Source organism: Abramis brama (assembly GCF_963993115.1).
Source record: "Abramis brama genome assembly, chromosome: 23".
NCBI classification, from domain to species: Eukaryota; Metazoa; Chordata; class Actinopteri; order Cypriniformes; family Leuciscidae; genus Abramis; species Abramis brama.
In genome coordinates, this window is record NC_139985.1 from 16,404,296 (window position 1) to 16,421,379 (window position 17,084).

Sequence of the window (17,084 nt, forward strand, 5' to 3'; positions counted from 1 at the left end):
GCATGTGTGTGTACGGCTGCTTTTGAAGAGCGAGCAGGATTAGCCCCTACAAGGGGTTTGAACCATAGCCTTGACAAGGCCACTTTTATTACTTTACAAGCCGTGTCGTCCTCCAACCACTGAAGCTCGTTTTCATGTGACCTCGAGCTCTGGGCTCCACCTTGTCATCGCTATTAAATTCTAATAAAGATAAAAGTACGCTTTGAAGAGCTGCGCCGGGCCCCCGATTCCTCGCCCTCCTCCTAATCTCTACACAGTTCGGATTTCCAATCCCACAATCCCCCTCTCTTATCAGATTCAGCCCAACTAATTGTGCACTCTCTTTCTCTCTCTCTTTCTCCCTTCCCACTCGTTTATCTCACCCTGCGTGTCTGGAAACGGCAGGACTCTGTTTGGAAACAAGATCAAGTCGGTGGCCAAGAAAGCCTTCTCGGGCCTGGAGGCTCTGGAGCACCTGTGAGTATCCCACAATGCTGTTCTGCTCTTACTGCCAAAAGTAAATGCTTAAGAGGGCTGCTAGCAATTTAATAGTGTCTTTGTAAAAGGAGAGGACGGGGTGGTTTGCAAGGCCAGCTGGTCTTGTCTCGTTAGAGCCAGCTTTAACTTGCACAGGAACACAGTTATAGAGCATATGGTCAGTTTCGTAGAAGAAATGGAATTTTTAAGCATTTCTGCAGACGCTGTAACTCCACATCTGATATTAGGGTCTTTCCACCTTGTTCCGAGTTATCCCGTATAAAAATAGGCTACAGATTTGCATGCGAGTGCAGCAGCTGTATGTGAACATTCCCATGTCCTCTTTTCGTCACGCCTGAGGGCTGTTTAATCTCTCAACAGGAACTTGGGGGAAAATGCCATCCGCTCCATCCAACCCGAGGCGTTCAGTAAGATGAAGAACCTGCGTTACCTGTGAGTCCCATTAAACACGCGCTGCTTTTCATACGCACAACCACTCACCCGGTTAGAAGGTTTCTCAACATCATGAATGTTTGGCTGACGGCTGACAGTTAACAGTCAAATTATTGCGATTAATACACATGCATGCACATACAAGTCATGATGAAATGTTTAGTTTCCTTTTAAGGAAATCATAGAATGCCATCACTAATGACAATTTAAATTTAAAATATTTATTTTAAGTGCACTTAAGTCCACTTTACATTTTGTTTTAAAGACATTTTTATTAAGTGACAGTAAAATATAAAATAATCCAGAAAAAAATGATCAGTTTCCACAAAAATATTAAGCAGCACAACTGTTTTCAACATTAATGATAATAAGAAATGTTTCTTGAGCATCAAATCAGCATATTAGAATGATTTCTAAAAGGATCATGTGACGCTGAAAATTCATCTTTGACATCACAGGAATAAATTGCATTTTAAGATATATTGAAATGGAAAAGAATATTCTTTGAACAGAATATTGTTTTTGAAATACCGTTCTTAAACATATTTCAGTCTGAAATTTTTAATAACTTTATTTATACATATATTTTTTTTAATATTTGACATTATGCTTATATTAAATTAGCCTTTTTTTTTGGATGCTACTATGTGACGACGTGAAAGTGCACAATAATTCAATTCTGTCAAATCATCTCCATCAGGCTGAGGCTCTTTCTTTCGTTCCCTCTTTCTGCAGTCATATTCAGAGTGATAGTTTTCTGTGCGACTGCCAGCTGGACTGGTTTCCGGAGTGGCTGGTAACACGAGGGCTGCAGCCTGGCGTTCAGGCCACATGTGCCCACCCAGAGAACTTGAAGGGCACCAGCATCTACCAGGCTCCACCACAGAGCTTTGTTTGTCGTAAGCAGTGCTATTTCCTACATCCATAGTCTATGACAAACAAACAAGTCACAAAAAAGAAAGAACTTAATCTTGAGATGTGTTAAAATGTGTCTATGCATTGACTTCCTTCCAGATGATCTTCCCAAACCCAAGATCACAGTCCACCCCGTGACCACGGCAGCAGTATTGGGCAAAGATGTGCGTCTGACCTGCACGGCTGCCAGCAGCAGCAGCTCACCCATGACCTTCACCTGGCGCAAGGACCAGGAGACGCTACGCCAAGCTGAGGTGGAGAACTTCGCCCATGTGCGGGCCAGTGACGGAGGGGTGATGGAGTACACCACTATCCTCCACCTCCGGCACGTCACCTTCAACCATGAGGGCCGCTACCAGTGCATCATCAGTAACCACTTCGGCTCTTCCTACTCTAACAAGGCCCGCGTCACTGTAAACGGTACATTTAACACACCTAAACTACATAGCTGTACTTTTCAGTTTGACCAACAGTCATACCATTTGCACAAAATGCCCATCATGCAAAGATCCTTTGTTCCAGTGGAAGCATTTAATTGTCAAACAAATAATTGCTTTTTAAATGTCAGCGTATGCTTAATACACAATAGTCACAATAGTATTCATTAACTTTTGAACTTAACAAAAAATAAAATATATCATCTCTTTAAAGGCTTGAAATATAATACATATTATACATATATACATTTTTTTTAAATAGATTTTATAAATATTTTTGGGTCTAGTTTAGTTCAGTTTCATTTGTAATAATGGATTTTTCCCATTGGATATTATATATTATTTTAGTAATATATTATGAATTAAAGTTGTTGTTGAAATATATATTTATATAATGTACATAATATTTACATAATATTATACATGCTTATACATATATAATATTATATATTATAATGTTTATAAAATGAATAATTTAAATATTTATATAATATACATGCTTATACATATCTAATATAATAATGTTTATATATTTAAACATTACTTTATACATACATTTATAAAGTCTGAAATTCTTCACTTTTAAAGGCAATTTTAAGTAATTCTTTAAACGTACAAATCACACCAGTTCAGAACTTTTCTTTCAGTGAAAGCATAGTTTGAATTGTACCAGCAAAATTGGGTTTGAACATTCAGACCAAACTGTGCCGCCAGAATTCGGGAACTTTTTAGCTTCTCTGCTGCTGGCGGTACACTTGGATTACATGCCTTGTCAGTTGGAGCAACAGATGCAAATTGATTGTCCTGAGGCATTTTTTGGTTTCATGCCCGTCCAAATCAAGCCATTTCCCATCACCAATTGAGTTAGTCACAGCTATGAATGCTGGGCTTGTTTGGTGCTGATGCAGCAACATTATGTGAATAATCCTTGCTAGGGCTAATTTCCCTCTGCTTTTCTATGCGCACAGTGCTGCCTTCATTCGTCAAAACCCCACGCGACATCACGATCCGCACGGGCACGAAGGCGCGGTTGGAGTGCGCGGCCGAAGGGCATCCGACTCCCCAGGTGGCGTGGCAGAAAGATGGCGGTACGGATTTCCCCGCCGCCCGAGAGCGCCGCATGCGTGTGATGCCTGATGATGATGTCTTCTTCATCATGGACGTGAAGCCTGAGGATATGGGAGTGTACAGCTGCACGGCCAAAAACACGGCGGGCATGATCTCCGCCAATGTCACTCTAACAGTGCTAGGTAAGGTCATTTTTGTAATATTTACATTATGGAATTCAGATTTGTTTATTAAGCTGTTGGAGTTTTGCTAACCGCTGCTTAGTTCTATGTAGGAATGTTTTATTTTTTTCCCCGTCTGAAGCAGCTGGGCTTTATGTGCTGGTTGAAGGTGAAAGGTCAGGAAAGAGGTCACAGGCAGTAGAGGAAGTGCTGAGGGCTCTCATAGTGGTATTTTTGAGTGTTTCTGAGAAACAGTCGAGTACTCATTTTACTGTGGACATTATGTGGTATAATCGTTTTTGATTCACTAAAAAGAATTGGCTTCGGGAGTCAATCGTTTCATGAATAGGAGTGCATACTGCTTGCACTGGAAAAAAAAACAGTTCACAAGAGTCATTCATTTGGAAATAAGACAACACTGGTGATGTATGTCTTTGATTCACTAAAAGCACAAGTTCATAAGAGTCATTTGTTTAGGAATTGGAATACACTTGGTCACACATACTTTTCACTCTCTAAAACGAATCAGTTCATAAGCATCATTCATTTGGAAATCCGACTACAGTGGGTCCCACTGTATATTTTTGATTCATTACTCATTCATTCATTCATCCAGGAATTGTACAATGCTGATTCTGCTGGGTTTTTTTTTGTTCACTGAAAAGAACCAGTTCATATGAATCATTTGTTCAAAAATCAGTCTAGAGTGGGTCCTGCTGTATTATTGATTCACAAAAAAATAACTAATTCACAGAGTCATATGTTCAGAAATCAGACTCCTTTTTTTAAATATGGAACTGACATCCATAATGTAAGATTTAAAATGTACATTTTCCAAAAAGACTTATTTTGTACCATAAGGAGAATTTTTTTTTGTCCAATACAATTACGATTCGCAGCTGTGACATGAACTAAACCCCAATGTCAAGCCATTTAAGGAATTTTAAGTACTTGGGCAAATTTACTCATGTCCGTATGTAATTCAATAACTATTCCCCGTAATCTTCCCGCAGAGACCCCTCATCTGGCACAGGAAATGGAGGATAGAAATGTGGTGGTGGGCGAAACTGTTGCGCTGCAGTGCAAGGCTTTAGGCAGCCCACCTCCTCGCATCACCTGGCTAAAGGGGGAGGAGCCTCTTCATCCCAGCGACCGTCACCACTTCACTCCAGGGAATCAGCTCTTGGTGATCGGCACCACCACCTTTGAGGATGCAGGACGCTACACGTGTGTCATGTCCAACACCCTCGGCACAGAGCGAGCTCACTGCCAGCTCAGTGTTTACCAGCGATATGAGGACTGCGCGCCTTTTACAAGCCCCAGCACTGTTACTATTGGAATCATTGTCATAGCTGTGGTGACCAGTATTGTGGTGACATCACTAGTTTGGGTGTGTATTATCTACCAGACGAGGAAGAAGAGCGAGGAGTGCAGTGTAAACACAGGTGCGTATATTCACATAGATTTGGCTCAGAATGTTTTTGTTTTTACATCACAAGACTTTTATTTAAGACCTTTGCTCTTGCCTTTTATAGACGAGACAATTGTCCCTCCTGATGTCCCCAGTTACCTGTCCTCTCAGGGCACTTTATCAGAGAGACAGGATGTGTGTATACGAGTGGAGTCCAATGGCGGATCTCAACCCAACGGACACATAGAAAACAATGGTACAGTATCTTCTGACCTTTTCCAAGCAAATTTTGAGAGAGAAAAACCTGTGTAATATATTTCAACTATGCAAAATGTGTTAAATGGAGAGTAACGACAATGGTAATATATTCTACTTGGCAGCTTAAATTATGATCAGTTCAGTCAAAAATATGTAGAACTTTAGGAATGTATTCTTTGGAAGTTTGCGAAGCTTTTTGCGGGATTCTATTATTGCAGATTCCATTTGGGATTCTAGCTTTATGGCTAAAACATACAATCACAGTGTTTACGAAATTCAAAAAGTCATACACATATGTTCATATCATATAGTCATTTAATACAGGATTCCCATGATCACTGAAAACCTGGAAATCTCAAGGAATTTTAAAAGCAAGTTGTAGAAATTTATTAGATCTGGAAAAATCATGGAAATTGTCATGTCTAAAATATTAATGACTAGAAATTTGTCCTTGTCAATGTAGTTTCTATAAAATTAGGTGGTGTGTCCACCAAAGCGTTTTTTCACGCGGCTGGCGTGTTTTTTCAATTGTTTTCAATGGGAGCACTGCGTTTTTAAAACGCCGTGAGCGTAACGAGCGAACTTCAGCGTTTTTTACAGGTCGCCGAGAGTTGAAGAATGTTCAACTTCAGGTAAAACGCAGCGCTCATCACTGTCACTTTTTACCCAACCGTCCAATCACAGTGGAGGAGGGGCGGGACTAATACCACACCGACCAACCGCCACATTCTGCTTGTGCAACGTCAACAGATGACAACAACAAGCATAATAACGGAACAAAATCATTTAAAACAAGAGCCAGAGAAAATACATTACATTGTATTGACATTTTAATATAGAATCAACGCAGAAAAAAAATATGTGTGAAATGAGATACTAGTAAAATTTTCGCGGATATTCCGTATCATAACAAGCAAAGTGTCTCAACTGAAAAAAAAACGCAACGCTGGCAAAACGCTCTCAAGCGCCCACAGCTAGGCGTTTTCAGCAGGCTAAAATCGCTTTGGTGGACACACGGCCTTAGGGTAGAAAATGTAGGGTTGTGAGATGTGGGTGGTGCACTCAAAAATGAATGCGAGCTTGAAGTGGATTGTAAGAAAGGGGCGGGGTTTAAGCAACTAAATGATTAAAAAAAAGTCCTGCATGTGTCACTAGAGAGGTGTTCCGGTGATAAAGTTGATTAAACCGTACAAGGTAAAAAAAACAAAAAACGTATGCATTGATGAGTAGTTGCACAAGATCTATAACCTTCATTTACAAAATAGATTAATTTTTTTTAATGTGTCCGTTTAAATGATCTTTGCATAACATCATATGTTAACAAGCTTCTCTCGCTTCAGGCTATGATGTGTGTACAGACTGCCTGGAAAACGGTACAAGTTACTCCAAACACTGCAACTTCCTCCCTCATGGGATAGCGCCCCCTTCAGGCCTGGAGTATCAGCAGACACACCAGACATCAACATTCACCAGCCACAACACTGGTGAACCACACTGCAATGGCACACCCAATGGGGTCAGGAAAGAGTGTCAAACTCCCATCTTTCCCACCAACCACGACAGGGTGACATCGCCCTCATCGCACCAGTACGACCGAAAAGGTGAGAATGATGAGGGATTCATCAATCTTTTGCTCCTTGGCTGTGTTTTAGACAGCCATAAATTTAAGAAGTCTCACTCATGTCCCATAAATCATTGCTACTGCTATCACTTAGCGAAAACACATTTTTTTAACGTTAGTTTTGATTGACTTCACTTCACTTAATACAGCGATAATATTTCTTGTTTTTCACAACTAGAATAGTGTTTGACCTCACTTATTTTCTAATTTCTCTTATCCTCTTTCAGGACTGTTGGTGAATCAGTCAGACACACCTCCCTCACTTGAAGAGACCTACCATCGGCCAGTAAAGCTCCTGTCTGGGGACTGTGACATTGGGTCCGAGCTTACGCAGACTCTATTACCCAACGGACACGCTCATACGCCCGATGCCTCCCTAAGCGAGAGTGAATCCTTCGGGCGGGCCAGTGACTAACACCGCACCATCACTCTTTTTTTTTTTATTGTTTTGCACTGAGAACTGCTACCTCACACTGAGGGGCACAGACAAAGCTGCCCCCGTCTATCTGAATGCAGAATAGGGGCGTCCGGAGTTTGAAGGCGAAGCTTGAGTGGGACGATGGCGTCCCATGCGAGCGTTAATGATGTATATAGATATAATCCTCCTCAGGGAGGCTTTGTTCACACTTCAGAAATGTGGCTTGCATTTGACGCATGCAAAATGTATGACAGAGTGCTATAACGTTGGGCTTTGAGCTGTACATAAGAGTTTTCATATATAAATATATGAATGTATGTATTCTAGAACTTTTACAAAAGAGTGTTTAACTCTATTCGCTGCATGGTGAGATCAGAGTGGTTATTTTATTTCTTTTTTTTTTCTTTTTTTTTTTACAGATCTCTCCTGCTTTTCCCAGTTTTATAAGCAGTGCCTTATTGCAAGATCAAAGAATCCACATGTTTTGTTGGGAGATGTCTGTATACTTTTCCTTTCACAAATGGGAATTTTGTCATGCACTTGAAGTTTAAATAACCCAATGATCATAAGGAATATTAAAGGAATATTCTAGGTTAAATAAGATACAGGGTTCCCATGGTCAGAAAACCTGGAAATATCAGGGATTTTCTTTTTTTTTCTTTTTTTCGACAAAACAACAAACGATCAAATGTTTTTGGGGTCTGTAATATTTTTGTTTTTAGGCTTATGGTTTTAATACTTTTATTCCGCAAGGATGCTTTAAACTGATCAAAAGTGACGTAAATACATTTATAATGTTACAAAAAATATATTTCAATTAAATGCTGTTCATTTGAAGGCTCTATTCATCATATAATCTTTAAAAAAAAAGTATCAAGGTTTCAAAATATATTAAAAGAGAAGTTAAATTGCAATTTCATAATACAGTTTTTACTGTATTTTTAACTATTTTACTGTATTTATGTGCTTTGGTAAGCACTGAGACTTATATTTAAATATTTTATAACATTTTAAAAATATTACGAACCCCAAACTTTTGAATGGTAGATTAAGTTTGTCTTAATTTATATTTTTGAGGGAAAATATACATATACTGTAGACAAGTATTGTATTTGTCATCATTAACTGGTGTTTAACCTGGAATATTCCTTTGTCAGAATATATGAATGTTCTGGTCTGTGATGAAGGAAAAGCCCGGCATTGAAATTTCAGGTCCGTTATGGTACAGAAATTGCAAATATTGGCATAAGGGAAAATGTAAGCACTTTGAGGACTCTTATAACACATGAATTGAACATTTTTATAGCCTGAAATTCTGATGCAATCGAGGCTCTTCCGTTATCAGAGGTACATGGCACCAAAAGCTGCTTCACTCACCTACCTGTGGTATTTGAACCCAATTTTTAAATGTATTTGTTGACCGCCTTTTTTAACATTTGGGAAAATAACAAATTATCCAACAATTAACATTTAGAGAGATTTGTTCTAACTGACTTTTAGCTAACAAAAGCAGAATGCTGCCAAATCACGAAAGGGAAAGAGCGCCTAAAAAAAAAACTCAAGCTACGTGTGCTGGCCTTCAGGGTCTTCCTTCAACCACACAGAATGTCTACATGTAAAGGGAAAAAAAATGGGAATAAGTGAACCCCTCATCAGCTAATCTCTCATAGTCTCAGGACTAAAGCAACTAATGCTAAGCTATTGACTTTGTTGGTTAGCCTGAGCCAAACTGGTTCATGTCAACAGCCAAGGTTTTTAGGCCAAATAGTGAAACATCTCTACTACTAAACTAGGGGAAAGTTTTGTAAAGTTGGATTACAGCAAATGCCAGTTTAACCCCCAAAAGTTGAAATTGACCATAGCAGTGCTTTGATACTGTGGCTAACTGGTGAATCGTGTAATCTAGCTCTGTGAAGAACCTCACTAGGTCACATCTGTTAACTCTACGGATGTGTGGGTCATACCAGATGAATTTATTGCAATGAACTCTAATCACAGCTGTTCACCCACATGGCTAAAACTGTTGAAGTGTCAAAATGACAAGTGTTTATTAAAGTCACATGTTGCTCTTTTACTCCCTCTGGTTTGAGTCTTTATTTTGATGCACTGGTTGAAAATACTTTGCATGAATAGGTTAAGTTAGTGCCCCCCTCACATTTGTTTTAAGAAACCCAAAAACAGCTAAATCACAGAAATCTCTGTGTTTGGACAGAAAGCACATGCCAGTTCTTGTGCCCCAAGCCTCATGACAGGTCAGACAAACATTCACACCTGTGGACTAATCCGTCTTTCTCTGCATTCTGCTCGACTCTTGTGTGTTTTTTCAGCTAATAATAGTGAAGCAGGTAGAGCAACTAGCTTAAGCTTGGGGATCAAAGTCTAGACTCGACATGTAATGATAATCCACTGGAATAATATTGGTAACGTATTTTAACTTGTTACCAATTAGTGCATTCATGACTGAAGCACAGTCATGTTGTAATACAAATAGCCAATTCATTTTTGCAAAAAAAACTTTTTTAATCGATTCACATAGGTTTGCAAAAATGACATTTGAGTTTGAACCCGATCTGTGGTGCAACATAAGTGGAATTCAGGCTGTTAAACTCAATCTGTTGTGCACTGATGAGCAGGAATGCAAACCCCTGTGTTATGTGATCTTTTTATCCAGACACCAGGTGTCCTAGCCGTGGACTCGAGACCAGCGGTTCAAACTGGGACAGAGGGTGCGCTTCTCAGTCAGATTTGACCAACCTCCACTCATCTGCAGTGCTGGTCTCTGACCTCGTCTTGCGGTTCTGGCCGTACAGTCAGGGTTTGGGTTGAGGAAACCGTCCCACACTGTTCCATGGAGAGGGTGTTTATAAAAGCGTACAGCGCACTTTCTCATATGCGCCGAGGAAAATGAAGCCTCCCATGCTGATGAACGTCACTCTGGGGATGCTGCCGGCAAACAGCCTTTAGACATGACAAAACATAAAAGCAAGAGTTAGAAATAATAATTACAAAATTATGTCGATTAATCATGACCCGATCCCCGAACACAACCAGAATAATTAGTGAATAGTGTTGGCCAACTGATTCCTGAATGAATAACTCTTATGAACGGTTCTCTTTAGTCAAAAATTATAAAAAAATATACACAGTTTGTTTAGCACAGTTATTACATGTATATTTAAGGAAAATTATTACTGCTTTTATCTTTGTAAACACCTTTTGCAAGAATTGTTTTGAAAATATAATTTGACATTAGGTTTCCACAAAAATATAAATGTTCAACATTGATACTAATAAATGTTTCTTGAGCATCAAATCAGCATATTAGAATGATTTCTGAAGGATCATGTGACACTGAAGACTGGAGTAATGATGCTGAAAATTCAGCTTTGACATCATAGGAATACATAACATTTTTAAATATATTAAAATAGAAAACAGTCATTTTAAATTGAAACAATATTTTACATCACAGGTTGTAGTTTATTTTTTATTTTTTTAAATCCAATAAATACAGATGTGGTGAGCAAAAAAATACTCATTGAAAAAACAAATAAAATCTTTCCGACCCCAAATTGTTGAACGTTAATGTGTACACTCACCTAAAGGATTATTAGGAACACCATACTAATACTGTGTTTGACCCCCTTTCGCCTTCAGAACTGCCTTAATTCTACGTGGCATTGATTCAACAAGGTGCTGAAAGCATTCTTTAGACATGTTGGCCCATATTGATAGGATAGCATCTTGCAGTTGATGGAGATTTGTGGGATGCACATCCAGGGTATGAAGCTCCCGTTCCACCACATCCCAAAGATGCTCTATTGGGTTGAGATCTGGTGACTGTGGGGGCCATTTTAGTACAGTGAACTCATTGTCATGTTCAAGAAACCAATTTGAAATGATTCGAGCTTTGTGACATGGTGCATTATCCTGCTGGAAGTAGCCATCAGAGGATGGGTACATGGTGGTCATAAAGGGATGGACATGGTCAGAAACAATGCTCAGGTAGGCCGTGGCATTTAAACGATGCCCAATTGGCACTAAGGGGCCTAAAGTGTGCCAAGAAGACATCCCCCACACCATTACACCACCACCACCAGCCTGCACAGTGGTAACAAGGCATGATGGATCCATGTTCTCATTCTGTTTACGCCAAATTCTGACTCTACCATCTGAATGTCTCAACAGAAATCGAGACTCATCAGACCAGGCAACATTTTTCCAGTCTTCAACTGTCCAATTTTGGTGAGCTTGTGCAAATTGTAGCCTCTTTTTCCTATTTGTAGTGGAGATGAGTGGTACCCGGTGGGGTCTTCTGCTGTTGTCAATGAGAAATTGAACAGGTGTTCCTAATAATCCTTTAGGTGTGTGTGTGTGTGTGTGTGTGTGTGTGTGTGTGTGTGTGTGTGTGTGTGTGTGTGTGTGTGTGTGTGTGTGTGCATGCGCGCGCGTGCATACATACACACACATATATACACACATATATATACACATACACACATATACATATATATACATATATATACATACATATATATACATATACATATATACACACACACATATATACACACACACATATATACACACACACATATATATACATACACTCACCTAAAGGATTATTAGGAACACCATACTAATACTGTGTTTGACCCCCTTTCGCCTTCAGAACTGCCTTAATTCTACGTGGCATTGATTCAACAAGGTGCTGAAAGCATTCTTTAGAAATGTTGGCCCATATTGATAGGATAGCATCTTGCAGTTGATGGAGATTTGTGGGATGCACATCCAGGGCACGAAGCTCCCATTCCACCACATCCCAAAGATGCTCTATTGGGTTGAGATCTGGTGACTGTGGGGGCCATTTTAGTACAGTGAATTCATTGTCATGTTCAAGAAACCAATTTGAAATGATTCGAGCTTTGTGACATGGTGCATTATCCTGCTGGAAGTAGCCATCAGAGGATGGGTACATGGTGGTCATAAAGGGATGGACATGGTCAGAAACAATGCTCAGGTAGGCCATGGCATTTAAACGATGCCCAATTGGCACTAAGGGGCCTAAAGTGTGCCAAGAAAACATCCCCCACACCATTACACCACCACCACCACCAGCCTGCACAGTGGTAACAAGGCATAACTCTGAATATATAAATGTAAATCTGAATATATAAATGTAAATCCCGAATATATAGTTAAAACTCTGAATATATAAATGTAATCCTGAATATATAGTTATAACTCTGAATATATAAATGTAAATCCTGAATATATAGTTATAACTCTGAATATATAAATGTAAATCCTGAATATATAGTTATAACTCCAGACCAACCATACGAACTAATGACTTATAGAAGGTATTCTTAACTAAGAACGTTTCGGGAAACACTTATTAATGTTAAGGTAAAGCCTGAGTTATAACTTAAGAATGATAGCGTAAAGAAGGTTTTCGGGAAATGCAGCCCAGCATATTATTTAAACATAAATATGAAACTAAATAAGCTTTTCTCTAATCCTGTACAACGAACGCGCCAGCGCGTTCTGATGGATTTTTCTTTAATGACAGCGGAAGAAACTCCGTAAATTTTTGGCCATACAGATTAGTGTGTAAGACAACTACAAAGGGTCTACTTTTATTTTTGTGCATTCACAATAACACCAAAACCTTGTGCTTTTGTAAAATAAAGATCTGCCTTTGTTTCAACTGTCTCTGTATCCGCGAGAATCTTTCTGAAACTAATAAAGTTTAAAGAATGGCCTATTATCACACAAACAATGTGCTGAGGCCACTTATGCAAAATGGTAAATGCCCCCAACAATGCCTTAAAAATAATCAACAAAGGCTATAGTACAGTAGCCTACGTTACACTGAGATTTCATGTCGGAGCGGGATTTGAGCGCTTGGGCCGTGAGCGATTGAGTGGAGCGCATTGGCATAGAGCGGAATATTGAGCGGAGCTCACATGCTGAGTTATAACTATATATTCAGGATTTACATTTATATATTCAGAGTTATAACTATATATTCAGAATTTATATTTATATATTCAGAGTTATAACTATATATTCAGGATTTACATTTATATATTCAGAGTTATAACTATATATTCAGGGTTACATTTATATATTCAGGATTTACAACTATATATTCAGAGTTTTAACTATATATTCGGGATTTACATTTATATATTCAGATCTACATTTATATATTCAGAGTTATAACTATATATTCAGGATTTACATTTATATATTCAGAGTTATAACTATATATTCAGGATTTACATTTATATATTCAGAGTTTTAACTATATATTCGGGATTTACATTTATATATTCAGATTTACATTTATATATTCAGAGTTATAACTATATATTCAGGATTTACATTTATATATTCAGAGTTATAACTATATATTCAGGATTTACATTTATATATTCAGAGTTATAACTATATATTCAGGGTTACATTTATATATTCAGGATTTACAACTACATATTCAGGATTTACATTTATATATTCAGAGTTATAACTATATATTCAGGGTTACATTTATATATTCAGGATTTACAACTATATATTCAGAGTTTTAACTATATATTCGGATTTACATAGAATTATTTCCTGTTTGGCCCCCATAATGTACACACACACACACACACACACACATATATACACATATACATTTATACATACATATATATATATATATATATATATATATATATCTATATATAAATATAGCTGCTACATCAGCAACACCAGCTTGGAAGTAACTTTTTAGTTTAAATTAAATTCACAGAGCAGCATAAAATAAAACATTAGCCATGCTCGATAACACAAGTATTGGATATTTCTCAGCAGACAGTGTGTTTTTTGACGGATTACGGAGCGTTTGAGCAGGAATGTGCAGTGTAGGGGTTGTTGATGTTGGAGAGGTTAGAGGATGCGACAGGCCATGAAAGTACTGTAGTCTCCTAAGGCTCTTTTCCACGCAGCTGCTTTTGGTATAAGCACGGGCCCCCGGGGGCCTCTCCGCATGACTGATGGCCAGATGACATCCACACACGTCCCTCCAGTTCCCAGCACACCCACAACACTCGTGCTTGGGCTCCCTCTGCTTCCTTTCTCGTTCCGTTTCATCTTGCTCAACTCTTCTCACGGTTTCTTCTTTTTAGTTTTTCTTGAAAGTTGATGAAATCCATGTCTTCCTCACCTAACAATACCAAATCCATGCCCTGTCAAGCCATCCAAACCGACTGATTTGGGATCAGCCTCCTCGAGTCCTTCAGTGTGACACCTGTGGGGGATAACGGAGGTCGGAAAGTGGGGGTGGGCCGGATCTAAAATTAGAAATAAGGTCACGAGTGGTGTAACCTCTAATACATCAATTTTGTCAACTGCAAAGCTGTACAAGGTGCCAAGCATGTCAGGGATCTCTTGACTATTCCAGTGATTCGCAGAACTCGACGTTTCAGCATGCTTCTGCTGGGATCATGTGTTTTACAGAGAGATGCTATGTCACAGTGAGCATGTGTGTGCGGACCTGTGAGCAAACACACTCATCCTGGAACGAATTAGCAAGGACGCATTCTGACAGTTTGTCTGTGCTGCGTGGGGTTGGCATTTCAGACCATGCGCTAAAAGAGAAACGTGAAACCCCGCATGCATGCTTTGAGTCAGTTCTGACCCTATCTTCGGCAACGGAAAACATAAATATGCATCACAGGAACTTTGTATGGACTAGAGAAACACTGAGTGTTGCTTATACGATGAGAGTGGAGTAAAAATACAGATGTTCTGATAAATAGCATAAAAACATACAAAGCAACCAATTTAGTAGAAAGGTGCATCCACTCCATGTCCGAATTACTGTAAGATTTTGTTCACACTTTTAGACATTTTTCTGAGAGTTCGACCTTATACCACCTGACCACTGCAATGTCATAGAGAATGGCATCGGCGTCGGCAGTAAAATGTAGTTAAGCAGTTATTGTGCGATATTCAGTGTTATTATTAATATAACTGACTATTCTTAATGTCTTAAAATCACCAAAATGACATATTTAAAAAATATTTCCTTGAAAAAAAGTTTTTCGTGCCTTAAAATATCTTGACTGTAACTCTACACCCTTGCCTCATTTAGTATCTGCGGTTCTTTGAATATGCTAATTAGCCCCGCCTCCACTCACTCACTCCAGCTCAGAGATCCACTCGATGATGATCACATCATTTCTGTGATTGGTTACAAGGTAGATTGTGATACATTCCCCCAAAAAATGTTAATACATTTAAAAAAAAAAAGAATACATTCAAACTCAAATTACGCAGATTGTAGAATGTCCACGATTTTATTTTCCATTATCTTGCAATCAAACCACAAACCATCCCATTCTGCTACAAAAGGAAATTAAGATGAGCTCATTGTGACGAAATCACCTCGCCTAGCCCTGATCTCCAGTCAGTCAGCGGTGTACGGGTCTAATAACACCCCTTTTAATGGCTCTATAAACACTGCATGCTTACCAGAAGCTTACTAAAGTAGATTTCTGATCAGAGACAGGTCTTACATCACTGTAAAGGTGATGATACACAGGGCAACTTTTTGAGCAATGTTGCTGGGCAATGTTGCCGTCAACGGGCAACCAGATGAGATACAGGGCCCACGACTGATCTAAATTATCCAGATAGAAATTTATTGCCCATTTTCAATGGGAAAGTGCCCAAGCAACAATCACTCGGCAAGATTGCCCAGCAACATTGCTCAAAAAGTTGCCCTGTGTATCATCACCTTTACACTCTAAAGGAGGCAACTTACACTATATCTAACCAAAGCTCCAATTGATTTCACGGCAACTGAAGGTTCATTAATGCTAGCAATGTTGCAATGAGCTCATACTCTCTCAGTGGGCTGCTGCATCACCCTGGTCTACCTGTACGCGGCTGTAGTCTGGGTTGGGGTAGCAACACTTCAAAGCTTGGAGGAAAGCTAGCTCACAAGCGCATGGTTGCATTGATTGTCGATGTTTTGGTTGGTGTGGTTAGAAGCTCTCCGCAGAGCTCTGAGTCTGACACACATGGAAGCACTTTCTGGCTTCACTAGTCTGCAATTGGAGCCATTACAGTAATTACAGCTTTAAAGCCAGGCAATTTGTACAAGGCATGCAGTAGTGAAACTGCCAGAGTTGTTGCCCTTTATGCAAGCATAGCCGAGCCCCTTTGCCTTCTCTGGGTTTTTTTAAAACTTAAGAGTTTTAAATATTGTAATCTGGGAAGGGATTTTAGGAATTCCTTGAAGTCGTAGAGTCTATTGTGTGTACTGCCTAAAAAAAGTTAATCATCAACTGAAGAAATTAAAGAAAAGTTTTAGTTGGAGAAAGGAAAGAATATTATTATGAAGAGAGAGATTCACATGATCACTTAATGGGCATCTGTGCAAGGAACAATAATGATTGTCCACTTTTTCCACAGACATTTTAGTTTTTGTCATCCAATTTCATTAAGAAAAGAAAAAAAATATTCAATGAAGAGTTATTGGAAATAAAATATTTGAAGCACAAACCAGGAAAAAAAAATACTTATGAATGAACAACAGTCCCACGAAGCAATGCAAATTGTGTAATCAAATACAAAATTATTTAACAATAAAGATTTTAAGGGTCAGTAAGAATTTTGAAAGAAGTCTCTTATGTGCAATACTGAATTTTCAGAATCATTCTCAGTCTTCAGTGTCACATGATAATTCAGAAATCATTATAATATGCTGATTTGCTGCTCAAGAAACATTTCTTAATAATATCAATGCTGAAATCAGTTGTGCTGATTAATATATATTTGTGGAAGCTGTGCAAAAAAAAAAAAAAAAAAAAAAAAAACTTGATTC

General features: G+C 38.7%; 2 protein-coding genes across 2 annotated transcripts in view; one reads left to right on the plus strand and one right to left on the minus strand.

Annotated features, from left to right (window-relative positions):
- lrig1 (leucine-rich repeats and immunoglobulin-like domains 1) overlaps window positions 1–9,272 on the plus strand; it is a 37,985-nt gene extending 28,713 nt beyond the window's left edge. The window contains exons 10-18 of the mRNA XM_084101834.1: window positions 385–456; window positions 838–909; window positions 1,645–1,808; window positions 1,924–2,244; window positions 3,230–3,511; window positions 4,504–4,935; window positions 5,026–5,157; window positions 6,500–6,760; window positions 7,008–9,272. Of these exons, the coding sequence (XP_083957960.1) occupies window positions 385–456; window positions 838–909; window positions 1,645–1,808; window positions 1,924–2,244; window positions 3,230–3,511; window positions 4,504–4,935; window positions 5,026–5,157; window positions 6,500–6,760; window positions 7,008–7,195 (1,924 nt within the window). The 3' untranslated portion in view covers window positions 7,196–9,272. The remainder of the gene's footprint in view (window positions 1–384; window positions 457–837; window positions 910–1,644; window positions 1,809–1,923; window positions 2,245–3,229; window positions 3,512–4,503; window positions 4,936–5,025; window positions 5,158–6,499; window positions 6,761–7,007) is intronic.
- A 2-nt stretch (window positions 9,273–9,274) lies between these two features.
- The window catches only part of slc25a26 (solute carrier family 25 member 26), a 54,028-nt gene continuing 46,218 nt past the window's right edge, over window positions 9,275–17,084 (minus strand). The window contains exon 10 of the mRNA XM_084101837.1: window positions 9,275–10,156. Coding sequence (XP_083957963.1) covers window positions 10,060–10,156 — 97 coding nt within the window. The 3' untranslated portion in view covers window positions 9,275–10,059. The remainder of the gene's footprint in view (window positions 10,157–17,084) is intronic.